General features: G+C 49.6%; 1 protein-coding gene across 2 annotated transcripts in view; it reads left to right on the top strand.

Annotated features, from left to right (window-relative positions):
- LOC128693680 (A disintegrin and metalloproteinase with thrombospondin motifs adt-2) overlaps nucleotides 1-21700 on the top strand; it is a 38768-nt gene extending 17068 nt beyond the window's left edge. For both annotated transcript variants that reach the window (XM_053783464.2, XM_053783465.2), the window contains 7 exons: nucleotides 7095-7231; nucleotides 7830-7935; nucleotides 8651-8791; nucleotides 9097-9256; nucleotides 11986-12075; nucleotides 13155-13327; nucleotides 21328-21700. In XM_053783464.2, the coding sequence (XP_053639439.1) occupies nucleotides 7095-7231; nucleotides 7830-7935; nucleotides 8651-8791; nucleotides 9097-9256; nucleotides 11986-12075; nucleotides 13155-13327; nucleotides 21328-21583 (1063 nt within the window). In that variant the 3' untranslated portion in view covers nucleotides 21584-21700. The remainder of the gene's footprint in view (nucleotides 1-7094; nucleotides 7232-7829; nucleotides 7936-8650; nucleotides 8792-9096; nucleotides 9257-11985; nucleotides 12076-13154; nucleotides 13328-21327) is intronic.
- Nucleotides 21701-24300: the final 2600 nt, after the last annotated feature.

The following is a 24300-nucleotide window of genomic DNA, read 5'->3' as shown; positions in this document are numbered from 1 at the left end:
GGAAAGGTTCGTTCCCAAGGGAAACAGAAATAATAGGAAGACCAAAACGAGTCCTTGGTTTACCCGAAGGTGTAGGGAGGCGAAAACTAAGTGCAACAGAGAATGGAAAAGGTACAGGAGGCATAGGACCCAGGAAAACAAGGAGATTAGTAGAAGAGCCAGAAACGAGTATGCACAGATAAGGAGGGAGGCCCAGCGACAGTATGAAAACGACATAGCATCGAAAGTCAAATCTGATCCGAAACTGCTGTATAGCCACATTAGGAGGAAGACAACAGTCAAGGACCAGGTGATAAGGCTGAGGAAAGAAGGTGGAGAACTCACAAGAAACGATCAAGAGGTATGTGAGGAGCTCAGCATGAGATTTAATGAAGTATTTACAGTAGAGACAGGAAGGACTCTGGGGGGACAGACCAGATGGGGACACCAGCAAGGAATACACCAACAAGTGTTGGACGACATACATACAGATGAGGAGGAGGTGAAGAAACTGCTAAGGGACATCGATACCTCAAAGGCAGTGGGACCGGACAACATCTCCCCGTGGGTCCTTAGAGAGGGAGCAGATATGTTGTGTGTGCCACTTACCACAATCTTCAACACATCCCTGGAAACTGGGCAACTACCTGAGGAATGGAAGACGGCAAATGTAGTTCCCATTTTTAAAAAAGGAGACAGAAAAGAGGCACTAAACTATAGACCTGTGTCATTGACGTGTATAGTATGCAAAGTTATGGAGAAGATTATCAGGAGGAGAGTGGTGGAGCACCTGGAAGGGAACAAGAGTATAAATGCCAACCAGCGCGGATTCATGGAAGGCAAATCCTGTGTCACAAACCTTCTGGAGTTTTATGATAAAATAACAGAAGTAAGACACGAGAGAGAGGGGTGGGTTGATTGCATCTTCTTGGACTGCAAGAAGGCCTTTGACACAGTTCCTCACAAGAGATTAGTGCAGAAGCTAGAGCATCAGGCGCATATAAAAGGAAGGGCACTGCAATGGATCAGAGAATACCTGACAGGGAGGCAACAACGAGTCATGGTACGTAATGATGTATCACAGTGGGCACCTGTGACGAGCGGGGTCCCACAGGGGTCGGTCCTAGGACCAGTGCTATTTTTGGTATATGTGAACGACATGACGGAAGGGTTGGATTCAGAAGTGTCCCTGTTTGCAGATGATGTGAAGTTAATGAGGAGAATTAAATCTGATGAAGACCAGGCAGGACTTCAAAGAGACCTGGACAGACTGGACACCTGGTCCAGCAAATGGCTTCTCGAATTTAATCCTGCCAAATGCAAAGTCATGAAGATAGGGGAAGGGCACAGAAGACCCCAGACAGAGTATAGGCTAGGTGGCCAAAGACTGCAAACCTCACTCAAGGAGAAAGATCTTGGGGTGAGTATAACACCGAGCATGTCTCCGGAAGCACACATCAATCAGATAACTGCTGCAGCATATGGGCGCCTGGCAAACCTGAGAACAGCTTTCCGATACCTTCGTAAGGAATCATTCAAGACACTGTACACCGTGTATGTCAGGCCCATACTGGAGTATGCAGCACCTGTTTGGAACCCGGACTTGATAAAGCACGTCAAGAAACTAGAGAAAGTACAAAGGTTTGCGACAAGGTTAGTTCCAGAGCTAAGGGGAATGTCCTATGAAGAAAGATTAAGGGAAATCGGCCTGACGACACTGGAGGACAAGAGGGTCAGGGGAGACATGATAACGACATATAAAATACTGCGTGGAATAGACAAGGTGGACAAAGACAGGATGTTCCAGGGAGGGGACACAGAAACAAGAGGCCACAATTGGAAGTTGAAGACACAAATGAGTCAGAGAGATAGTAGGAAGTATTTCTTCAGCCATAGAGTTGTAAGGCAGTGGAATAGCCTAGAAAATGACGTAGTGGAGGCAGGAACCATACACAGTTTTAAGACGAGGTTTGATAAAACTCATGGAGCGGGGAGAGAGAGGGCCCAGTAGCAACCGGTGAAGAGGCGGGGCCAGGAGCTAGGACTCGACCCCTGCAACCACAAATAGGTGAGTACACACACACACACACACACACACACACACAGTCCTCTAACATTATCACTCACAGGTGATGTTAGGGAGAGAGAGATTTTGTTCGGATTTTTAACCCCGGAGGGTTAGCCACCCAGGATAACCCAAGAAAGTCAGTGCGTCATCGAGGACTGTCTAACTTATTTCCATTGGGGTCCTTAATCTTGTCCCCCAGGATGCGACCCACACCAGTCTACTAACACCCAGGTACCTATTTGCTGTTAGGTGAACAGGACAATAGGTGTAAGGAAACGTGTCGGAATTTCCACCCGCCGGGAATCGGACCCGGACCCTCCGTGTGTGAAGCGGGAGCTTTAGCCACCAGACCACCGGGCCGAGTAAAAAATAAAACAGAGGCAGAGGTCTGATACAATGGCTTTACGAGTTACAAAAGTTGAAAATGGATTTTTTTCATGAGTATATTGCAGAAGTTATAACACCCAGAGGAACCAAGATAATAAAAACAATGTTATAGAGCCTTTACTGTCATGTTGGTCAAGACAAAGATAATCAAAGCCATAATAGACATTCTGGAGAAAGTAAGATGTGACAGTCAGGTGTCACAGGGGTTACAACCAGTTGACCTGAGAGAACTGGGAGCCACACTCAGGACAGGAAATATGGAGAGCAGCACTGATGGGCATGCAGTCAAAAACTTCTTGAGTCAGTATCTAAAAGAAACCACAAGATAATAAACTACCACTAGTGATCTGGCCTTCACCTTGCGTGAATCATATATAGCAGAAGTGGACTGTTAACTACTATCTGGAGTGTGACAAAACTAGGCTAAACTTTAAATACCTATGTAAAGTGGGACTAGCTAGAAACAGGGGAAGAAGGGAGGTAGGGAACATCAGGACAGACTAAAGCTTCCGCTTTAAGTACACTGGAACTGACAAACAGATCATACAAAACACAACTGTTATTAATATTAGTTATAAATAAACAGTTATGTATGGTAATGCGTTATATAACGAATTTTATTTGTATGATTATTGTAATCACATACAAGGGTATACATCGTAATAGTGAGGTGCTAGGCTCCATACACCAGGATCCTGGCATTGTGAGGCGCTAGGCTCCATGCACCAGGATCCTGGCATTGTGAGGTGCTAGGCTCCATACACCAGGATCCTGGCATTGTGAGGTGCTAGGCTCCATGCACCAGGATCCTGGCATTGTGAGGTGCTAGGCTCCATGCACCAGGATCCTGGCATTGTGAGGTGCTAGGCTCCATACACCAGGATCCTGGCATTGTGAGGCGCTAGGCTCCATACACCAGGATCCTGGCATTGTGAGGTGCTAGGCTCCATACACCAGGATCCTGGCATTGTGAGGTGCTAGGCTCCATACACCAGGATCCTGGCATTGTGAGGTGCTAGGCTCCATGCACCAGGATCCTGGCATTGTGAGGTGCTAGGCTCCATACACCAGGATCCTGGCATTGTGAGGTGCTAGGCTCCATGCACCAGGATCCTGGCATTGTGAGGTGCTAGGCTCCATGCACCAGGATCCTGGCATTGTGAGGTGCTAGGCTCCATACACCAGGATCCTGGCATTGTGAGGTGCTAGGCTCCATGCACCAGGATCCTGGCATTGTGAGGTGCTAGGCTCCATGCACCAGGATCCTGGCATTGTGAGGTGCTAGGCTCCATGCACCAGGATCCTGGCATTGTGAGGTGCTAGGCTCCATACACCAGGATCCTGCCATTGTGAGGTGCTAGGCTCCATACACCAGGATCCTGGCATTGTGAGGTACTAGGCTCCATGCACCAGGATCCTGCCATTGTGAGGTGCTAGGCTCCATGCACCAGGATCCTGGTATTGTGAGGTGCTAGGCTCCATGCACCAGGATCCTGGCATTGTGAGGTGCTAGGCTCCATGCACCAGGATCCTGGCATTGTGAGGTGCTAGGCTCCATGCACCAGGATCCTGGCATTGTGAGGTGCTAGGCTCCATGCACCAGGATCCTGGCATTGTGAGGTGCTAGGCTCCATGCACCAGGATCCTGGCATTGTGAGGTGCTAGGCTCCATGCACCAGGATCCTGGCATTGTGAGGTGATAGGCTCCATGCACCAGGATCCTGGCATTGTGAGGTGCTAGGCTCCATACACCAGGATCCTGGCATTGTGAGGTACTAGGCTCCATGCACCAGGATCCTGCCATTGTGAGGTGCTAGGCTCCATGCACCAGGATCCTGGTATTGTGAGGTGCTAGGCTCCATGCACCAGGATCCTGGCATTGTGAGGTGCTAGGCTCCATGCACCAGGATCCTGGCATTGTGAGGTGCTAGGCTCCATGCACCAGGATCCTGGCATTGTGAGGTGCTAGGCTCCATGCACCAGGATCCTGGCATTGTGAGGTGCTAGGCTCCATGCACCAGGATCCTGGCATTGTGAGGTGCTAGGCTCCATGCACCAGGATCCTGGCATTGTGAGGTGCTAGGCTCCATACACCAGGATCCTGGCATTGTGAGGTACTAGGCTCCATGCACCAGGATCCTGCCATTGTAAGGTGCTAGGCTCCATGCACCAGGATCCTGGTATTGTGAGGTGCTAGGCTCCATGCACCAGGATCCTGGCATTGTGAGGTGCTAGGCTCCATGCACCAGGATCCTGGCATTGTGAGGTGCTAGGCTCCATGCACCAGGATCCTGGCATTGTGAGGTGCTAGGCTCCATGCACCAGGATCCTGGCATTGTGAGGTGCTAGGCTCCATGCACCAGGATCCTGGCATTGTGAGGTGCTAGGCTCCATGCACCAGGATCCTGGCATTGTGAGGTGCTAGGCTCCATGCACCAGGATCCTGGCATTGTGAGGTGCTAGGCTCCATGCACCAGGATCCTGGCATTGTGAGGTGCTAGGCTCAGGATCCTGGCATTGTGAGGTGCTAGGCTCCATGCACCAGGATCCTGGCATTGTGAGGTGCTAGGCTCCATACACCAGGATTCTGGCATTGTGAGGTGCTAGGCTCCATACACCAGGATCCTGGCATTGTGAGGTGCTAGGCTCCATACACCAGGATTCTGGCATTGTGAGGTGCTAGGCTCCATACACCAGGATCCTGGCATTGTGAGGTGCTAGGCTCCATGCACCAGGATCCTAGTATTGTGAGGTGCTAGGCTCCATGCACCAGGATCCTGGCATTGTGAGGTGCTAGGCTCCATGCACCAGGATCCTGGCATTGTGAGGTGCTAGGCTCCATGCACCAGGATCCTGGCATTGTGAGGTGCTAGGCTCCATGCACCAGGATCCTGGCATTGTGAGGTGCTAGGCTCCATACACCAGGATCCTGGCATTGTGAGGTACTAGGCTCCATGCACCAGGATCCTGCCATTGTGAGGTGCTAGGCTCCATGCACCAGGATCCTGGTATTGTGAGGTGCTAGGCTCCATGCACCAGGATCCTGGTATTGTGAGGTGCTAGGCTCCATGCACCAGGATCCTGCCATTGTGAGGTGCTAGGCTCCATGCACCAGGATCCTGGCATTGTGAGGTGCTAGGCTCCATGCACCAGGATCCTGGCATTGTGAGGTGCTAGGCTCCATGCACCAGGATCCTGGCATTGTGAGGTACTAGGCTCCATACACCAGGATCCTGGCATTGTGAGGTGCTAGGCTCCATACACCAGGATCCTGCCATTGTGAGGTGCTAGGCTCCATGCACCAGGATCCTGGCATTGTGAGGTGCTAGGCTCCATGCACCAGGATCCTGGCATTGTGAGGTGCTAGGCTCCATGCACCAGGATCCTGCCATTGTGAGGTGCTAGGCTCCATGCACCAGGATCCTGGCATTGTGAGGTGCTAGGCTCCATACACCAGGATCCTGGCATTGTGAGGTGCTAGGCTCCATGCACCAGGATCCTGGTATTGTGAGGTGCTAGGCTCCATACACCAGGATCCTGGCATTGTGAGGTGCTAGGCTCCATGCACCAGGATCCTGGCATTGTGAGGTGCTAGGCTCCATGCACCAGGATCCTGCCATTGTGAGGTGCTAGGCTCCATGCACCAGGATCCTGGTTTTGTGAGGTGCTAGGCTCCATGCACCAGGATCCTGGCATTGTGAGGTGCTAGGCTCCATGCACCAGGATCCTGCCATTGTGAGGTGCTAGGCTCCATGCACAAGGATCCTGCCATTGTGAGGTGCTAGGCTCCATGCACCAGGATCCTGGCATTGTGAGGTGCTAGGCTCCATACACCAGGATCCTGGCATTGTGAGGTGCTAGGCTCCATGCACCAGGATCCTGGTATTGTGAGGTGCTAGGCTCCATACACCAGGATCCTGGCATTGTGAGGTGCTAGGCTCCATGCACCAGGATCCTGGTATTGTGAGGTGCTAGGCTCCATGCACCAGGATCCTGGTATTGTGAGGTGCTAGGCTCCATACACCAGGATCCTGGCATTGTGAGGTGCTAGGCTCCATGCACCAGGATCCTGGCATTGTGAGGTGCTAGGCTCCATGCACCAGGATCCTGGCATTGTGAGGTGCTAGGCTCCATGCACCAGGATCCTGGCATTGTGAGGTGCTAGGCTCCATGCACCAGGATCCTGGTATTGTGAGGTGCTAGGCTCCATGCACCAGGATCCTGGTATTGTGAGGTGCTAGGCTCCATACACCAGGATCCTGGCATTGTGAGGTGCTAGGCTCCATGCACCAGGATCCTGGCATTGTGAGGTGCTAGGCTCCATACACCAGGATCCTGGCATTGTGAGGTGCTAGGCTCCATGCACCAGGATCCTGGCATTGTGAGGTGCTAGGCTCCATGCACCAGGATCCTGGCATTGTGAGGTGCTAGGCTCCATGCACCAGGATCCTGGCATTGTGAGGTGCTAGGCTCCATGCACCAGAGAAGTTAAGAGTCAGTTTGTAGAAAGGATAAAGTTTCATAGTGAACTGTTCCATATGAGTCCATCTGGACAATTTCCTTATTTCTATCCTCCTTGTCATGCCATCCATCTTATGTCACTCTTGTCATGACATCTGCGAAGTGTTATTATTAGAGATAATGGATGTGTATGATGCAGGTACCTGAGCAACTTCTGTGGCTGGCAGATGGACCAGAATGAAGAAGCAGCCAAGACAGGAGACGCCTGGGACCACGCACTTATGCTCTCTGGCCTCGACCTGTGGGATGGCAAACCCGACGAGACCACAGTCATAGGTAGTGTGGTGTAGCAGTAGTGTGGTGTAGCAGTAGTGTGGTGTAGCAGTAGTGTGGTGTAGCAGTAGTGTGGTGTAGCAGTATTGTGGTGTAGCAGTAATGTGGCGTAGCAGTAGTGTGGTGTAGCTGTTGTGTGGTGTAGCAGTAGTGTGGTGTAGCAGTAGTGTGGTGTAGCAGTAGTGTGGCGTAGCAGTAGTGTGGTGTAGCAGTAGTGTGGTGCAGCAGTAGTGTGGTGTAGCAGTAGTGTGGTGTAGCAGTAGTGTGGTGCACTAGTAGTGTGGTGCACTAGTAGTGTGGTGCATTAGTAATGTGGTGCACTAACAGTGTGGTGAGACAAACACTAGGTTAATATTGCACTCTTGTGGTAAAAAGAAGAATATGTCAATAAACCAGTGTTTTTCCTGTATAACCAAGGAGTTGACAGGTAACTGTCTAGCTAACACATCTTTCATGTGTCACTGACCTGTCTCTCTCCCTCAGACCTGGTGTGGGTATCAGAGATGTGTCAGACCAGGTATTGACCTGTCTCTCTCCCTCAGACTTGGCATGGGTATCAGGAATGTGTCAGTCCAGGTACTGACCTATCGTTCTCCCTCAGGTCTGGCATGGGTATCAGGAATGTGTCAGTCCAGGTACTCGTGCACCATCAACGAAGGCACTAGCTTCGAAGCAGTCTATGTTATCACCCATGAAATGGGACACAAGTGAGTTTTTTGTTTACTGTGCTGTCTTAGTAACTAGTTTATTGCGTATATTAATTGTGCTGCATGAACGGCTAGTTTAGTGTGCACTCGCAGCTCATCCTGTGAGCGATAGCCCATGAAACATGATTATACAGAGGTCACAATGTATCTTTGCCAGGTCCCACTGGGCATATTGCATTACACATTACTACAAGTTCTTGAAGTGCTTTTCCATATCCTGCAAGGTTTGCATGGAGGTGTCTCTGAAAACCTGGGGGGGTGTTTATATAATCTAAGATGTATTGTAGCAACATACGGCCCTGTGTCTGTCCACACGGTTTGCATTTTATGTCACTGATTTCATACAAACAGTACTGCAAGAGATACTTATGACTTACCCTTAGTCTAGCAGTAACAACAATACTACCAGAGATACTTATAACCTAGCCTTAATCTAGCAGTAGCAACAATACTACCAGAGATACTTAGAACCTAGCAGTAACAACAATACTACCAGAGATACTTATAACCTAGCAGTAACAACAATACTACCAGAGATACTTATAATCCAGCCTTAGTCTAGCAGCAACAACGTCTTGCTATCTACTGACATTGCTACTTTTTCCATAAACATATTTAACCTGATACGTTTCATTATCTTATCTGTATTTTCTACTTTCACTTTGTCAGTTCTTTTCTAAATTTGTTACTGAGGTTGACTACATCTCCGTCACAGCCTGGGTATGTCTCACGACGGGTCACGGGAGGACAGAAACACGTGTGACGGCACAAAATACCTCATGTCACCCTCGACGGGGCCGGGCAAGGTCACCTGGTCTAAATGTTCCAACAAGGAGCTCAAGACCTTCCTGAAGTCGTAAGTTGCTGCTGCTGTGTGTGTGTGTGTGTGTGTGTGTACTCACCTAATTGTACTCATCTAATTGTGGTTGCAGGGCTCGATACTCAGCTCCTGGCTCCGCCTTTTCACTGACCGCTACGGGGTCCTCCCTCTCCCTGCTCCATGAGGTTTATGGAACCTCGTCTTAAAACTATGTATGGTTCCTGCCTCCACTACATCGCTTGCCAAACTATTCCACTTCCTAACAACTCTGTAGCTGTATGTGTGTGTGTGTGTGTGTGCAAAACAGCTTCCTGTTTGACGTTACTCCCCCTCTACCCCAGCCTACAACCAGACTGCCTCTCCAACCAGGCCAGGACGGCTCGCAACTTGGAGTTCGACAAAAATCTGCTACCAGGTGAGAGGTACACCAAGGAGGAACAGTGTACCTTTGCTGAGGGATCCGCCTTCAAGCCCTACGTCACCTCCAAAAACCCTTACAACGTGAGTTTTGAACTCTCCACAGAAAACGCAGTTTGAAATTACATTTTTCCATGGGGATATAAAACTTACAATGGTACTTTCAAAGTCCTCCAGTTGACCCCCTTCCCAATACTCCTCAAAACTAGCCCCTGATCAAACCATATCCCTACATGTCTGGATTAGGATCTGACACCTTTCATGACGGAGGATATGAGTAGAGCCTAACACTTTTCTTTCATTATGGAAGATATAAGTTATAATAATCTACGTGTTGACTAATAATCGTAATAAAATTAATATTTTTTATTATTTTAGAATAAGCAGTAAAAAGAAGAATGAATAATTGGCTACGATTAACCTGGTGACAGTGAGAACACCAGCTGCCAGTTCCCCAGTCTGGGCCTGGTGACACTGAGAACACCAGCTGCCAGTTCCCCAGTCTGGGCCTGGTGACACTGAGAACACCAGCTGCCAGTTCCCCAGTCTGGGCCTGGTGACACTGAGAACACCAGCTGCCAGTTCCCCAGTCTGGGCCTGGTGACAATGAGAACACCAGCTGCCAGTTCCCCAGTCTGGGACTGGTGACACTGAGAACACCAGCTGCCAGTTCCCCAGTCTGGGCCTGGTGACAATGAGAACACCAGCTGCCAGTTCCCCAGTCTGGGCCTGGTGACACTGAGAACACCAGCTGCCAGTTCCCCAGTCTGGGCCTGGTGACACTGAGAACACCAGCTGCCAGTTCCCCAGTCTGGGCCTGGTGACAATGAGAACACCAGCTGCCAGTTCCCCAGTCTGGGACTGGTGACACTGAGAACACCAGCTGCCAGTTCCCCAGTCTGGGCCTGGTGACAATGAGAACACCAGCTGCCAGTTCCCCAGTCTGGGCCTGGTGACAATGAGAACACCAGCTGCCAGTTCCCCAGTCTGGGACTGGTGACAGTGAGAACACCAGCTGCCAGTTCCCCAGTCTGGGCCTGGTGACAGTGAGAACACCAGCTGCCAGTTCCCCAGTCTGGGACTGGTGACAGTGAGAACACCAGCTGCCAGTTCCCCAGTCTGGGCCTGGTGACAATTAGAACACCAGCTGCCAGTTTCCCAGTCTGGGACTGGTGACGGTGAGAACACCAGCTGCCAGTTCCCCAGTCTGGGACTGGTGACAGTGAGAACACCAGCTGCCAGTTCCCCAGTCTGGGACTGGTGACAGTGAGAACACCAGCTGCCAGTTCCCCAGTCTGGACCTGGTGACAATGAGAACACCAGCTGCCAGTTCCCCAGTCTGGGACTGGTGACAGTGAGAACACCAGCTGCCAGTTCCCCAGTCTGGGCCTGGTGACACTGAGAACACCAGCTGCCAGTTCCCCAGTCTGGGCCTGGTGACACTGAGAACACCAGCTGCCAGTTCCCCAGTCTGGGCCTGGTGACAATGAGAACACCAGCTGCCAGTTCCCCAGTCTGGGACTGGTGACACTGAGAACACCAGCTGCCAGTTCCCCAGTCTGGGCCTGGTGACAATGAGAACACCAGCTGCCAGTTCCCCAGTCTGGGCCTGGTGACAATGAGAACACCAGCTGCCAGTTCCCCAGTCTGGGACTGGTGACAGTGAGAACACCAGCTGCCAGTTCCCCAGTCTGGGCCTGGTGACAGTGAGAACACCAGCTGCCAGTTCCCCAGTCTGGGACTGGTGACAGTGAGAACACCAGCTGCCAGTTCCCCAGTCTGGGCCTGGTGACAATTAGAACACCACCTGCCAGTTTCCCAGTCTGGGACTGGTGACGGTGAGAACACCAGCTGCCAGTTCCCCAGTCTGGGACTGGTGACAGTGAGAACACCAGCTGCCAGTTCCCCAGTCTGGGACTGGTGACAGTGAGAACACCAGCTGCCAGTTCCCCAGTCTGGACCTGGTGACAATGAGAACACCAGCTGCCAGTTCCCCAGTCTGGGACTGGTGACAGTGAGAACACCAGCTGCCAGTTCCCCAGTCTGGGCCTGGTGACACTGAGAACACCAGCTGCCAGTTCCCCAGTCTGGGCCTGGTGACACTGAGAGCACCAGCTGCCAGTTCCCCAGTCTGGGCCTGGTGACGGTGAGAACACCAGTTACCAGTTTCCCAGTCTGGGCCTGGTGACGGTGAGAACACCAGCTGCCAGTTCCCCAGTCTGGGCCTGGTGACGGTGAGAACACCAGTTACCAGTTTCCCAGTCTGGGCCTGTTGACGGTGAGAACACCAGCTGCCAGTTCCCCAGTCTGGGCCTGGTGACAGTGAGAACACCAGCTGCCAGTTCCCCAGTCTGGGCCTGGTGACAGTGAGAACACCAGCTGCCAGTTCCCCAGTCTGGGCCTGGTGACAATGAGAACACCAGCTGCCAGTTCCCCAGTCTGGGCCTGGTGACAGTGAGAACACCAGCTGCCAGTTCCCCAGTCTGGGCCTGGTGACAGTGAGAACACCAGCTGCCAGTTCCCCAGTCTGGGCCTGGTGACGGTGAGAACACCAGCTGCCAGTTCCCCAGTCTGGGCCTGGTGACGGTGAGAACACCAGCTGCCGGTTCCCCAGTCTGGGCCTGGTGACAATGAGAACACAGGAAGACAGGCCTGGTAGATCAACAATGTTTGCTCCGTTGGGTTTTCTCCTTTTTACATTTTAAAAATTCCATCAGTCTGGCCATCTGCTCCAGTAGTTATTAATCGAGAACATGAGGTGTGTAGCCAGGTGTATTGTGTTGGAGGTGTGTAACCACGTGTATTATGACCAGGACGTGTGTCGGGAGCTGTGGTGCCAGAATACAACCCATGCCATCCGTACCCACCCGGCATTAGAGGGCACCACCTGTGACCTTAAGAAGGTAAGCAGCGACTTTTTCACTTTAAGTGGCAGGAGTGAGCACCTAAACACTCACACATGGTGTTCCTAAATTGAAAAAAAAGTATAGGATGCCGACAAATTGATGAGTAAGGTATGTTCCATACTGTTGCAAGTGCGTCTTTTGATGGATAATGAACCTGCTGTTTCCTATCTGTACTGTTCTACTTTCTTCAATGTTTGTTAGTTTGTTTTTGACAATGCTCCGTAAGCTTCTTTAAGAAAAAACAAAATTATACTCAACATTCTCGTTATGTAATGCTTGTTTAGCTAATTCATCATCTTTGTCATGCTCCTGGAGGCCTATGTGACAGGGAATCCACAAACGATTAACTGTAATTCTTTTCTTAATTTGTGTATGTATGTGCCTAGCGTCATACACAGGTTACTTAGAACAAGTAATAAGGAAAGAGACAAAACCCGTGCTGGGACTCCACCGGAAATTACATACGAGGAAAGAGAGCCAGTTACAATTAAACTGTGTACGGCGGTAAGTTCCATAAGCTTGAGAGTAACAAGTATCACATACAGCTCAGTTTGTTAGATGGAAGCTCAATTATTAATTCTAATACACCTCTGTATTATAGTACCATCAGACCGGGTTACAATAACAGCACTTTTCACCCTCCCACTGTCAGGGTTAAGAGAGCCTCAGCGTAGATAATCTTTGTGGTAATGTTCTTTGTGCTAAGATCGTCTTTGTTCCACAGCACTGATTGTAGAAAGTAATCGAAGTTGAGGAATGTTCATGATCAGTTTCTTGGGAGGATAAGTGGGCATAGTAATATGAAAGCTGCTATTTGCCTGGGCGGATGGAAATACTAACCACTGATTTCACGTATTCCATCAGTAACACTGGGTACATTTAACTCTTACCTCATATTCAGTATTATGGTATTTATAGCACAGCCCAAAATAATTCTCACAACTTGATTTTGTGTTTTTTCCAAGTTTTTCACTGGTTGTAGTGAGTTGCAGGACTAAAACTGGTGCATAGTAATCTGTCAACGATCTTACAGTATGTATGCTAAGTACATTATTTTTGCAATTCGTGATTCACAGTTCTGTATCAGCGGACAATGTGTACCGAAGCCGGACAAGACGCCTCCAACTTCGGACTCGGGCACCAAGAAGGATCCGTCACCAGCCAGCGGAACTAACACCAATCAAATAGACACCACACCATCCAGTGGCTTTTCTAGCTTATTTAGGAGAATCAGGAATCTCTTCAGCAGGTAAGTTGCTCTCTCTCCCTACCATCTGACTACAAGTTTTTGAGTTGTTCCTCCTAAAGGGTTAGTTCATTGTGCACTCCATGTTCATACTGTGTGAGTCAGCAACAAACACGATACTTGATGAAAGATTTGGTACAAACACATTCTTCAGTCATATTAATCTGTCAGAGTTACCCTTCAAAGTAGGTGTCTTTATGACGGTGAAGAGCTCTTGATCCAACGAATTGGATTTGCTCTTCCACTTCTTAAATCGAACCAGACTGTCTCCCTTTGATATACCTTTGAAGGGTATTGACAGTGTTTCTACTCCCGCAGCCCGGCCCTGGGGATGTATAACCCCTACGGGTTTATGTTTCCCCATAATAATAATAATAATAATAATAATAATAATAATAATAATAATAATAATAAAAATAATAATAATAATAATAATAATAATAATAATAATAATAATAATAATAATAATAATAACAATAATAATAATAATTAATATTATTATTATTATTATTATTATTATTATTATTATTATTATTATTATTATTATTTTAATATCGGTTGTCTCCCACCGAGGTAGGGAGACCCGAAAAATAAGAGTCACTTTCACATTCACTCCATCTTGGCAGAGGCGTGCCAATATTACACCTTAGATGCCCCTCTAAATTGTAATATCTCGCCCATCCTTCAGAGTGCAGCCACTGTACTTCCCACCTCCAGAACCACAACATCCTCACCCATCCTTCAGAGTGCAGCCACTGTACTTCCCACCTCCAGAACCACAACATCCTCACCCATCCTTCAGAGTGCAGCCACTGTACTTCCCACCTCCAGAACCACAACATCCTCACCCATCCCTCAGAGTGCAGCCACTGTACTTCCCACCTCCAGAACCACAACATCCTCACCCATCCCTCAGAGTGCAACCACTGTACTTCCCACCTCCAGAACCACAACATCCTCACCCATCCTTCAGAGCGCAGCCACTGTACTTCCCACCTCCAGAACCACAACATCCTCACCCATCCTTCAGAGCGCAGCCACTGTACTTCCCACCTCCAGAACCACAACATCCTCACCCATCCTTCAGAGTGCAGCCACTGTACTTCCCACCTCCAGAACCACAACATCCTCACCCATCCTTCAGAGTGCAGCCACTGTACTTCCCACCTCCAGAACCACAACATCCTCACCCATCCTTCAGAGTGCAGCCACTGTACTTCCCACCTCCAGAACCACAACATCCTCACCCATCCCTCAGAGTGCAGCCACTGTACTTCCCACCTCCAGAACCACAACATCCTCACCCATCCCTCAGAGTGCAGCCACTGTACTTCCCACCTCCAGAACCACAACATCCTCACCCATCCTTCAGAGCGCAGCCACTGTACTTCCCACCTCCAGAACCACAACATCCTCACCCATCCTTCAGAGCGCAGCCACTGTACTTCCCACCTCCAGAACCACAACATCCTCACCCATCCTTCAGAGTGCAGCCACTGTACTTCCCACCTCCAGAACCACAACATCCTCACCCATCCTTCAGAGTGCAGCCACTGTACTTCCCACCTCCAGAACCACAACATCCTCACCCATCCTTCAGAGCGCAGCCACTGTACATCCCACCTCCAGAACCACAACATCCTCACCCATCCCTCAGAGTGCAGCCACTGTACTTCCCACCTCCAGAACCACAACATCCTCACCCATCCTTCAGAGTGCAGCCACTGTACTTCCCACCTCCAGAACCACAACATCCTCACCCATCCTTCAGAGCGCAGCCACTGTACTTCCCACCTCCAGAACCACAACATCATCACCCATCATTCAGAGTGCAGCCACTGTACTTCCCACCTCCAGAACCACAACATCCTCACCCATCCTTCAGAGTGCAGCCACTGTACTTCCCACCTCCAGAACCACAACATCCTCACCCATCCTTCAGAGTGCAGCCACTGTACTTCCCACCTACCTCCAGAACCACAACATCCTCACCCATCCTTCAGAGTGCAGCCACTGTACTTCCCACCTCCAGAACCACAACATCTTCACCCATCCTTCAGAGTGCAGCCACTGTACTTCCCACCTCCAGAACCACAACATCCTCACCCATCCTTCAGAGTGCAGCCACTGTACTTCCCACCTCCAGAACCACAACATCCTCACCCATCCTTCAGAGCGCAGCCACTGTACTTCCCACCTCCAGAACCACAACATCATCACCCATCCTTCAGAGTGCAGCCACTGTACTTCCCACCTCCAGAACCACAACATCCTCACCCATCCTTCAGAGTGCAGCCACTGTACTTCCCACCTCCAGAACCACAACATCCTCACCCATCCTTCAGAGCGCAGCCACTGTACTTCCCACCTCCAGAACCACAACATCCTCACCCATCCTTCAGAGCGCAGCCACTGTACTTCCCACCTCCAGAACCACAACATCCTCACCCATCCTTCAGAGTGCAGCCACTGTACTTCCCACCTCCAGAACCACAACATCCTCACCCATCCTTCAGAGTGCAGCCACTGTACTTCCCACCTCCAGAACCACAACATCCTCACCCATCCTTCAGAGTGCAGCCACTGTACTTCCCACCTCCAGAACCACAACATCCTCGCCCATCCTTCAGAGTGCAGCCACTGTACTTCCCACCTCCAGAACCACAACATCCTCACCCATCCTTCAGAGTGCAGCCACTGTACTTCCCACCTCCAGAACCACAACATCCTCACCCATCCTTCAGAGTGCAGCCACTGTACTTCCCACCTCCAGAACCACAACATCCTCACCCATCCTTCAGAGTGCAGCCACTGTACTTCCCACCTACCTCCAGAACCACAACATCCTCACCCATCCTTCAGAGTGCAGCCACTGTACTTCCCACCTCCAGAACCACAACATCCTCACCCATCCTTCAGAGTGCAGCCACTGTACTTCCCACCTCCAGAACCACAACATCCTCACCCATCCTTCAGAGCGCAGCCACTGTACTTCCCACCTCCAGAACCACAACATCCTCACCCATCCTTCAGAGTGCAGCCACTGTACTTCCCACCTCCAGAACCACAACATCCTCACCCATCCTTCAGAGTGCAGCCACTGTACTTCCCACCTCCAGAACCACAACATCCTCACCCATCCTTCAGAGTGCAGCCACTGTACTTCCCACCTCCAGAACCACAACATCCTCACCCATCCTTCAGAGTGCAGCCACTGTACTTCCCACCTCCAGAACCACAACATCCTCACCCATCCTTCAGAGTGCAGCCACTGTACTTCCCACCTCCAGAACCACAACATCCTCACCCATCCTTCAGAGTGCAGCCACTGTACTTCCCACCTCCAGAACTGTAACATCCTCACCCATCCTTCAGAGTGCAGCCACTGTACTTCCCACCTCCAGAACCACAACATCCTCACCCATCCTTCAGAGTGCAGCCACTGTACTTCCCACCTCCAGAACTGTAACATCCTCACCCATCCTTCAGAGTGCAGCCACTGTACTTCCCACTTCCAGGACTGTAACATCCTCACCCATCCTTCAGAGTGCAGCCACTGTACTTCCCACCTCCAGGACTGTAACATCCTCACCCATCCTTCAGAGTGCAGCCACTGTACTTCCCACCTCCAGGACTGTAACATCCTCACCCATCCTTCAGAGTGCAGCCACTGTACTTCCCACTTCCAGGACTGTAACATCCTCACCCATCCTTCAGAGTGCAGCCACTGTACTTCCCACCTCCAGGACTGTAACATCCTCACCCATCCTTCAGAGTGCAGCCACCGTCCTTCCCACCTCCAGGACTGTAACATCCTCACCCATCCTTCAGAGTGCAGCCACTGTACTTCCCACCTCCAGGACTGTAACATCCTCACCCATCCTTCAGAGTGCAGCCACTGTACTTCCCACCTCCAGGACTGTAACATCCTCACCCATCCTTCAGAGTGCAGCCACTGTACTTCCCACCTCCAGGACTGTAACATCCTCACCCATCCTTCAGAGTGCAGCCACTGTACTTCCCACCTCCAGGACTGTAACATCCTCACCCATCCTTCAGAGTGCAGCCACTGTACTTCCCACCTCCAGGACTGTAACATCCTCACCCATCCTTCAGAGTGCAGCCACTGTACTTCCCACCTCCAGGACCGTAACATCCTCACCCATCCTTCAGAGTGCAACCACTGTACTTCCCACTTCCAGGACTGTAACATCCTCACCCATCCTTCAGAGTGCAGCCACTGTACTTCCCCCTCCAGGACTGTAACATCCTCACCCATCCTTCAGAGTGCAGCCACTGTACTTCCCACTTCCAGGACTGTAACATCCTCACCCATCCTTCAGAGTGCAGCCACTGTACTTCCCCCTCCAGGACTGTAACATCCTCACCCATCCTTCAGAGTGCAGCCACTGTACTTCCCACCTCCAGGACTGTAACATCCTCACCCATCCTTCAGAGTGCAGCCACTGTACTTCCCACCTCCAGGACTGTAACATCCTCACCCATCCTTCAGAGTGCAGCCACTGTACTTCCCACCTCCAGGACTGTAACATCCTCACCCATCCTTCAGAGTGCAGCCACTGTACTTCCCACCTCTAGGACTGTAACATCCTCACCCATCCTTCAGAGTGCAGCCACTGTACTTCCCACCTCCAGGACTGTAACATCCTCACCCATCCTTCAGAGTGCAGCCACTGTCCTTCCCACCTCCAGGACTGTGACATCCTCACCCATCCTTCAGAGTGCAGCCACTGTACTTCCCACATCCAGGACTGTAACATCCTCACCCATCCAACAGAGTTCAGCCACTGTACGTCCCACCTCCCGAACCACAACATCCTCACCCATCCTTCAGAGCGCAGCCACTGTACTTCCCACCTCCAGAACCACAACATCCTCACCCATCCTTCAGAGTGCAGCCACTGTACTTCCCACCTGCAGGACCACAACATCCTCACCCATCCTTCAGAGTGCAGCCACTGTACTTCCCACATCCAGGACTGTAACATCCTCACCCATCCTTCAGAGTGCAGCCACTGTACTTCCCACCTCCAGAACCACAACATCCTCACCCATCCTTCAGAGTGCAGCCACTGTACTTCCCACCTGCAGGACCACAACATCCTCACCCATCCTTCAGAGTGCAGCCACTGTACTTCCCACTTCCAGGACCGTAACATCCTCACCCATCCTTCAGAGTGCAGCCACTGTACTTCCCACCTCCAGGACTGTAACATCCTCACCCATCCTTCAGAGTGCAGCCACTGTACTTCCCACCTCCAGGACTGTAACATCCTCACCCATCCTTCAGAGTGCAGCCACCGTCCTTCCCACCTCCAGGACTGTAACATCCTCACCCATCCTTCAGAGTGCAGCCACTGTACTTCCCACCTACCTCCAGAACCACAACATCCTCACCCATCCTTCAGAGTGCAGCCACTGTACTTCCCACCTCCAGGACTGTAACATCCTCACCCATCCTTCAGAGTGCAGCCACTGTCCTTCCCACCTCCAGGACTGTAACATCCTCACCCATCCTTCAGAGTGCAGCCACTGTACTTCCCACCTCCAGGACTGTAACATCCTCACCCATCCTTCAGAGTGCAGCCACTGTACTTCCCCATCCAGGACTGTAACATCCTCACCCATCCTTCAGAGTGCAGCCACTGTACTTCCCACCTCCAGGACTGTAACATCCTCACCCATCCTTCAGAGTGCAGCCACTGTACTTCCCACCTCCAGAACCACAACATCCTCACCCATCCTTCAGAGCGCAGCCACTGTACTTCCCACCTCCAGAACCACAACATCCTCACCCATCCTTCAGAGTGCAGCCACTGTACTTCCCACCTCCAGGACTGCAACATCCTCACCCATCCTTCAGAGTGCAGCCACTGTACTTCCCACCTCCAGGACTGTAACATCCTCACCCATCCTTCAGAGTGCAGCCACCGTCCTTCCCACCTCTAGGACCACAACATCCTCACCCATCCTTCAGAGTGCAGCCACTGTACTTCCCACCTCCAGAACCACAACATCCTCACCCATCCTTCAGAGCGCAGCCACTGTACTTCCCACCTCCAGAACCACAACATCCTCACCCATCCTTCAGAGCGCAGCCACTGTACTTCCCACCTCCAGAACCACAACATCCTCACCCATCCTTCAGAGTGCAGCCACTGTACTTCCCACCTCCAGAACCACAACATCCTCACCCATCCTTCAGAGTGCAGCCACTGTACTTCCCACCTCCAGAACCACAACATCCTCACCCATCCTTCAGAGTGCAGCCACTGTACTTCCCACCTCCAGAACCACAACATCCTCACCCATCCTTCAGAGTGCAGCCACTGTACTTCCCACCTCCAGAACCACAACATCCTCACCCATCCTTCAGAGTGCAGCCACTGTACTTCCCACCTCCAGAACCACAACATCCTCACCCATCCTTCAGAGTGCAGCCACTGTACTTCCCACCTCCAGAACCACAACATCCTCACCCATCCTTCAGAGTGCAGCCACTGTACTTCCCACCTCCAGAACCACAACATCCTCACCCATCCTTCAGAGTGCAGCCACTGTACTTCCCACCTCCAGAACCACAACATCCTCACCCATCCTTCAGAGTGCAGCCACTGTACTTCCCACCTCCAGAACCACAACATCCTCACCCATCCTCAAACACTCAGGAACTCTTCAAGATTTAGGTACTCTCTAACACTGAGGTACTCTCTAGCACCCAGGCATACACTCATGTACTCTCCAGCACTCAGGTACTCTCCAACACTCAGGTATACACTGAGAACTCTCAAACACTCAGGAACTCTTCAAGATTAAGGTATTCTCTAACACTGAGGTACTCTCTAGCACCCAGGCATGCACTCAGAACTCTCCAACACTCAGGTACTCTCCAGCACTCAGGTACTCTCCAGCACTCGGGTATTCTCCAGCACTCAAATATACACTCAGAACTTTCCAACACTCAGGTACTCTCCAGCACTGAGGTACTCTCCAGCACTCAGGTACTCTCCAACTCTCATAATTGTTAGGTAAGACACATATGCAACAGTTAGACAACTTTATTCCGAAACGTTTCGCCTACACAGTAGGCTTCTTCAGTCAAATACAGAAAGTAGGCAGGAACAGTAGAGATGTGAACACGATGTAATCAGTCCATCACCCTTGAAGTCGTAGAATTTGAGGTTGTCAGTCCCTCAGCCTGGAGCAGTTCAGTTCCATAGTCAGGAACTATCTGAAGATCAAGCGACAGTGCAGAGACTTAAATACTGTCGGAAGGAGAGGTGCAGAGTAGTAGTAGTAGTGAAAATGTAGCCACTGAGAGGTCATGTCCCTCTCAGATCCAACACTTCTCACTTGAAAAGCTTGTCCAAGGTGTTTTCTGTACCAAGATGCCACGTGTTGCAGTGTCTGACAAGATGAACTTCAAAATGGTATACAATACCGACAGGTTGTTAGGTAAGACACATATGCAACAGTTAGACAACTTTATTCCGAAACGTTTCGCCTACACAGTAGGCTTCTTCAGTCGAATACAGATCTGAGAGGGACATGACTTCTCAGTGGCTACATTTTCACTACTACTACTACTACTACTCTGCACCTCTCCTTCCGACAGTATTTAAGTCTCTGCACTGTCGCTTGATCTTCAGATAGTTCCGGCTGTATAGTCCTTGTGGCTTAGCGCTTCTTTTTGATTATAATAATAATAATTCAGATAGTTCCTGACTATGGAACTGAACTGCTCCAGGCTGAGGGACTGACAACCTCAAATTCTACGACTTCAAGGGTGATGGACTGATTACATCGTCTTCACATCTCTACTGTTCCTGCCTACTTTCTGTATTCGACTGAAGAAGCCTACTGTGTAGGCGAAACGTTTCGGAATAAAGTTGTCTAACTGTTGCATATGTGTCTTACCTAACAACCTGTCGGTATTGTATACCATTTTGAAGTTCAACTCTCATAATTGTCTTAACTTGCAGGTATCTGGCACTCACCGGAGGACTGCCGGAATCTGTGTTTACATCAAGTTGGAAGCTTACTAACGTGTCAGCTTGCTCAGCTGCCTGCGGTGGCGGCTGGCAGAAAAGTGAGATCACCTGCACAGCGTCAGAGGGAACTATATATCTTACTGACGCCATGTGTGACCCACAGTCGCGACCTCCTGTCAAGGCTGCCTGCAATACCGTTCCTTGCATTGCAGGTCACACGCAGCGGAAACAGTCCCCGAATGCATAATGCAGGATCGTTTGTAGATCAGTGATATCACCAAGTCAAGCTCCTGCTTTTTTAAATCATAACTCCTTGCTGTGTAGTGGCTTGTCATGTAGTACATTACCTCAGTTGTCTCATATTTTAAAATAAACTACTACGTGTCATAATGTCTATTGTAAACAGCAGACAGTAAGTAGGAGTATGTGGCACTTTTAGGCTGAGAACATCCCTCCATGGTGGTAATGTAACCATGGCACTGGTGCTGAGAACATCCCTCCATGGTGATAATGTAACCATGACACTGGTGCTGAGAACATCCCTCCATGGTGATAATGTAACCATGACACTGGTGCTGAGAACATCCCTCCATGGTGGTAATATAACCATGACACTGGTGCTGAGAACATCCCTCCATGGTGATAATGTAACCATGACACTGGTGCTGAGAACATCCCTCCATGGTGATAATGTAACCATGACACTGGTGCTGAGAACATCCCTCCATGGTGATAATGTAACCATGATACTGGTGCTGAGGACATCCCTCCATGGTAGTAATGTAATCATGACACTGGTGCTGAGAACATCCCTCCATGGTGATAATGTAATCATGATACTAGTGCTGAGAACATCCCTCCATGGTAGTAATGTAATCATGACACTGGTGCTGAGGACATCCCTCCATGGTGATAATGTAACCATGACACTAGTGCTGAGAACATCCCTCCATGGTGATAATGTAACCATGATACTGGTGCTGAGAACATCCCTCCATGGTAGTAATGTAATCATGACACTGGTACTGAGGACATCCCTCCATGGTGATAATGTAACCATGACACTGGTGCTGAGAACATCCCTCCATGGTAGTAATGTAATCATGACACTGGTGCTGAGGACATCCCTCCATGGTGATAATGTAACCATGACACTGGTGCTGAGAACATCCCTCCATGGTGATAATGTAACCATGACACTGGTGCTGAGAACATCCCTCCATGGTAGTAATGTAATCATGACACTGGTGCTGAGGACATCCCTCCATGGAAAGTCAACTAACACTCAGATGTGTACTGTCAGGTGAAGTGAACCAGCAGGTGTGAGATCTGCCCATAAATAAGTTTATTTAGGTACAGGTACACCTTTAAGTACAACTGTCATACACAGTGAAAATTACCCAAAATAATCCTGTGAGAAAATTAAACTCGTTTGTTTTTGGTTGTGCGTTGACTACTCTGATCATTGTTTACTCATATATTTGTGAATAAAGTTGTGTCTTCTATTACAAACAAATTTGATTAATTAAGGTAACATTTTCTTTATTTATCAGAAGACAAGTCACAATATTTTTGACAAATTATCTGTGATAAAACTATTAAAACTGTTCTGGCAATGCTGTTTTATTGAATCACTTTTTACTCGCCTGGTTGTGCTTGCATGAGTCGATTCATAGCTCCTGGCCCCATCTATTAACTCTTATTGAGTTGTTTCTGGCTGAATCTGTTGCGTCAGCAGGGCTGGGACTGCTCTTATGGTTCGTTACCTTTGTACCTTGTTCAGCTATCAAAACTTTGGGGTCCAGTCCCTGGACCCATTATGTACCTCTATAATGTTTGGACTACCATTAACAGGATGGGTATGGGGTGCATAATAAACATATTGAAATAACTAAACTAAATTCTACACTGTCTTAAGCACGTCAATTCCCCTGTCTTCTAATATTGTGTTATTTTTCCCCTATGATCTACCTTGTCCATAATTACTATCGCATTTACTTTGTCTGCTTTCGTAAGGTGAAGTCCAGGATCGTTCCTTAATTCATGGTATAACTTAACACATGTTTGAGGACAATTGTGTTGCAGAGGTGTGAGTAAAAATCAGACATGCAACACAATTGTCCTCAAGTATTTGTTAAGTTATACCATCACACCAACACTGGACGTCATGCAGGTCTTGTGCTTGACAAAGCAACGCATTTCGGGCAATTGGGTGTCCCTTAGCTCGATGGCAGCGCACTCAGCTCACACACTCATGTCCGGAGCTCGAGTCTCTGGTACGGCTGGAAAACGTTAGGGACATGTTTTCACAAGACACTTGCTGTCCATGTTCACTTATCAGTATAAAATGGGTACCTGGGTGTTAGTAGACTGGTGTGGGTCGCATCCTGGGACATAAACTGATCTAATTTATCCGAAATGCTCTGAATAACAAGCGGCTTTCTATAGAGTAGTATGTCATTTATGTCATCTATGTCACTGGACCCATTATGTACCTTTGTAATCTTTTGACTACCGCCCACAGGATGGGTATGGGGTGCATAAAGATATTAAACTAAAGTGTGTGTGTGTGTGTGTGTGTGTGTGTGTGTGTGTGTGTGTGTGTGTGTGTGTGTGGTGTGTGTGACTCAACAATCAATATTTGCACCAATAACTCATTACAGTTGTGACCGGGTGTGGAAGTGTGAATTGCTCATTACTCTATAATTTGTTCATGATTGTAGCCAAAGTATAAACGTAAGTAACCATTCTACAGAATTCATTACCTTTGTAACTTGTGAGCTCATTACCTTTGTACCTAGTTCAGCTGTCGAAACTTTGGGGGCCCAGTCCCTGGACCCATTACGTACCTCTGTAATCTGTAAATACCTTTGTAACTTGTCATGATTGTGACCAGACTTACCTGGAGTTCATTACCTTTGTAAATTGTGAGTTCATTACCTTTGTAAATTGTGAGTTCATTAC

Source organism: Cherax quadricarinatus, chromosome 34 (assembly GCF_038502225.1).
Source record: "Cherax quadricarinatus isolate ZL_2023a chromosome 34, ASM3850222v1, whole genome shotgun sequence".
Taxonomy (NCBI): Eukaryota; Metazoa; Arthropoda; class Malacostraca; order Decapoda; family Parastacidae; genus Cherax; species Cherax quadricarinatus.
This window is presented reverse-complemented; position numbering and strand designations above follow the sequence as displayed.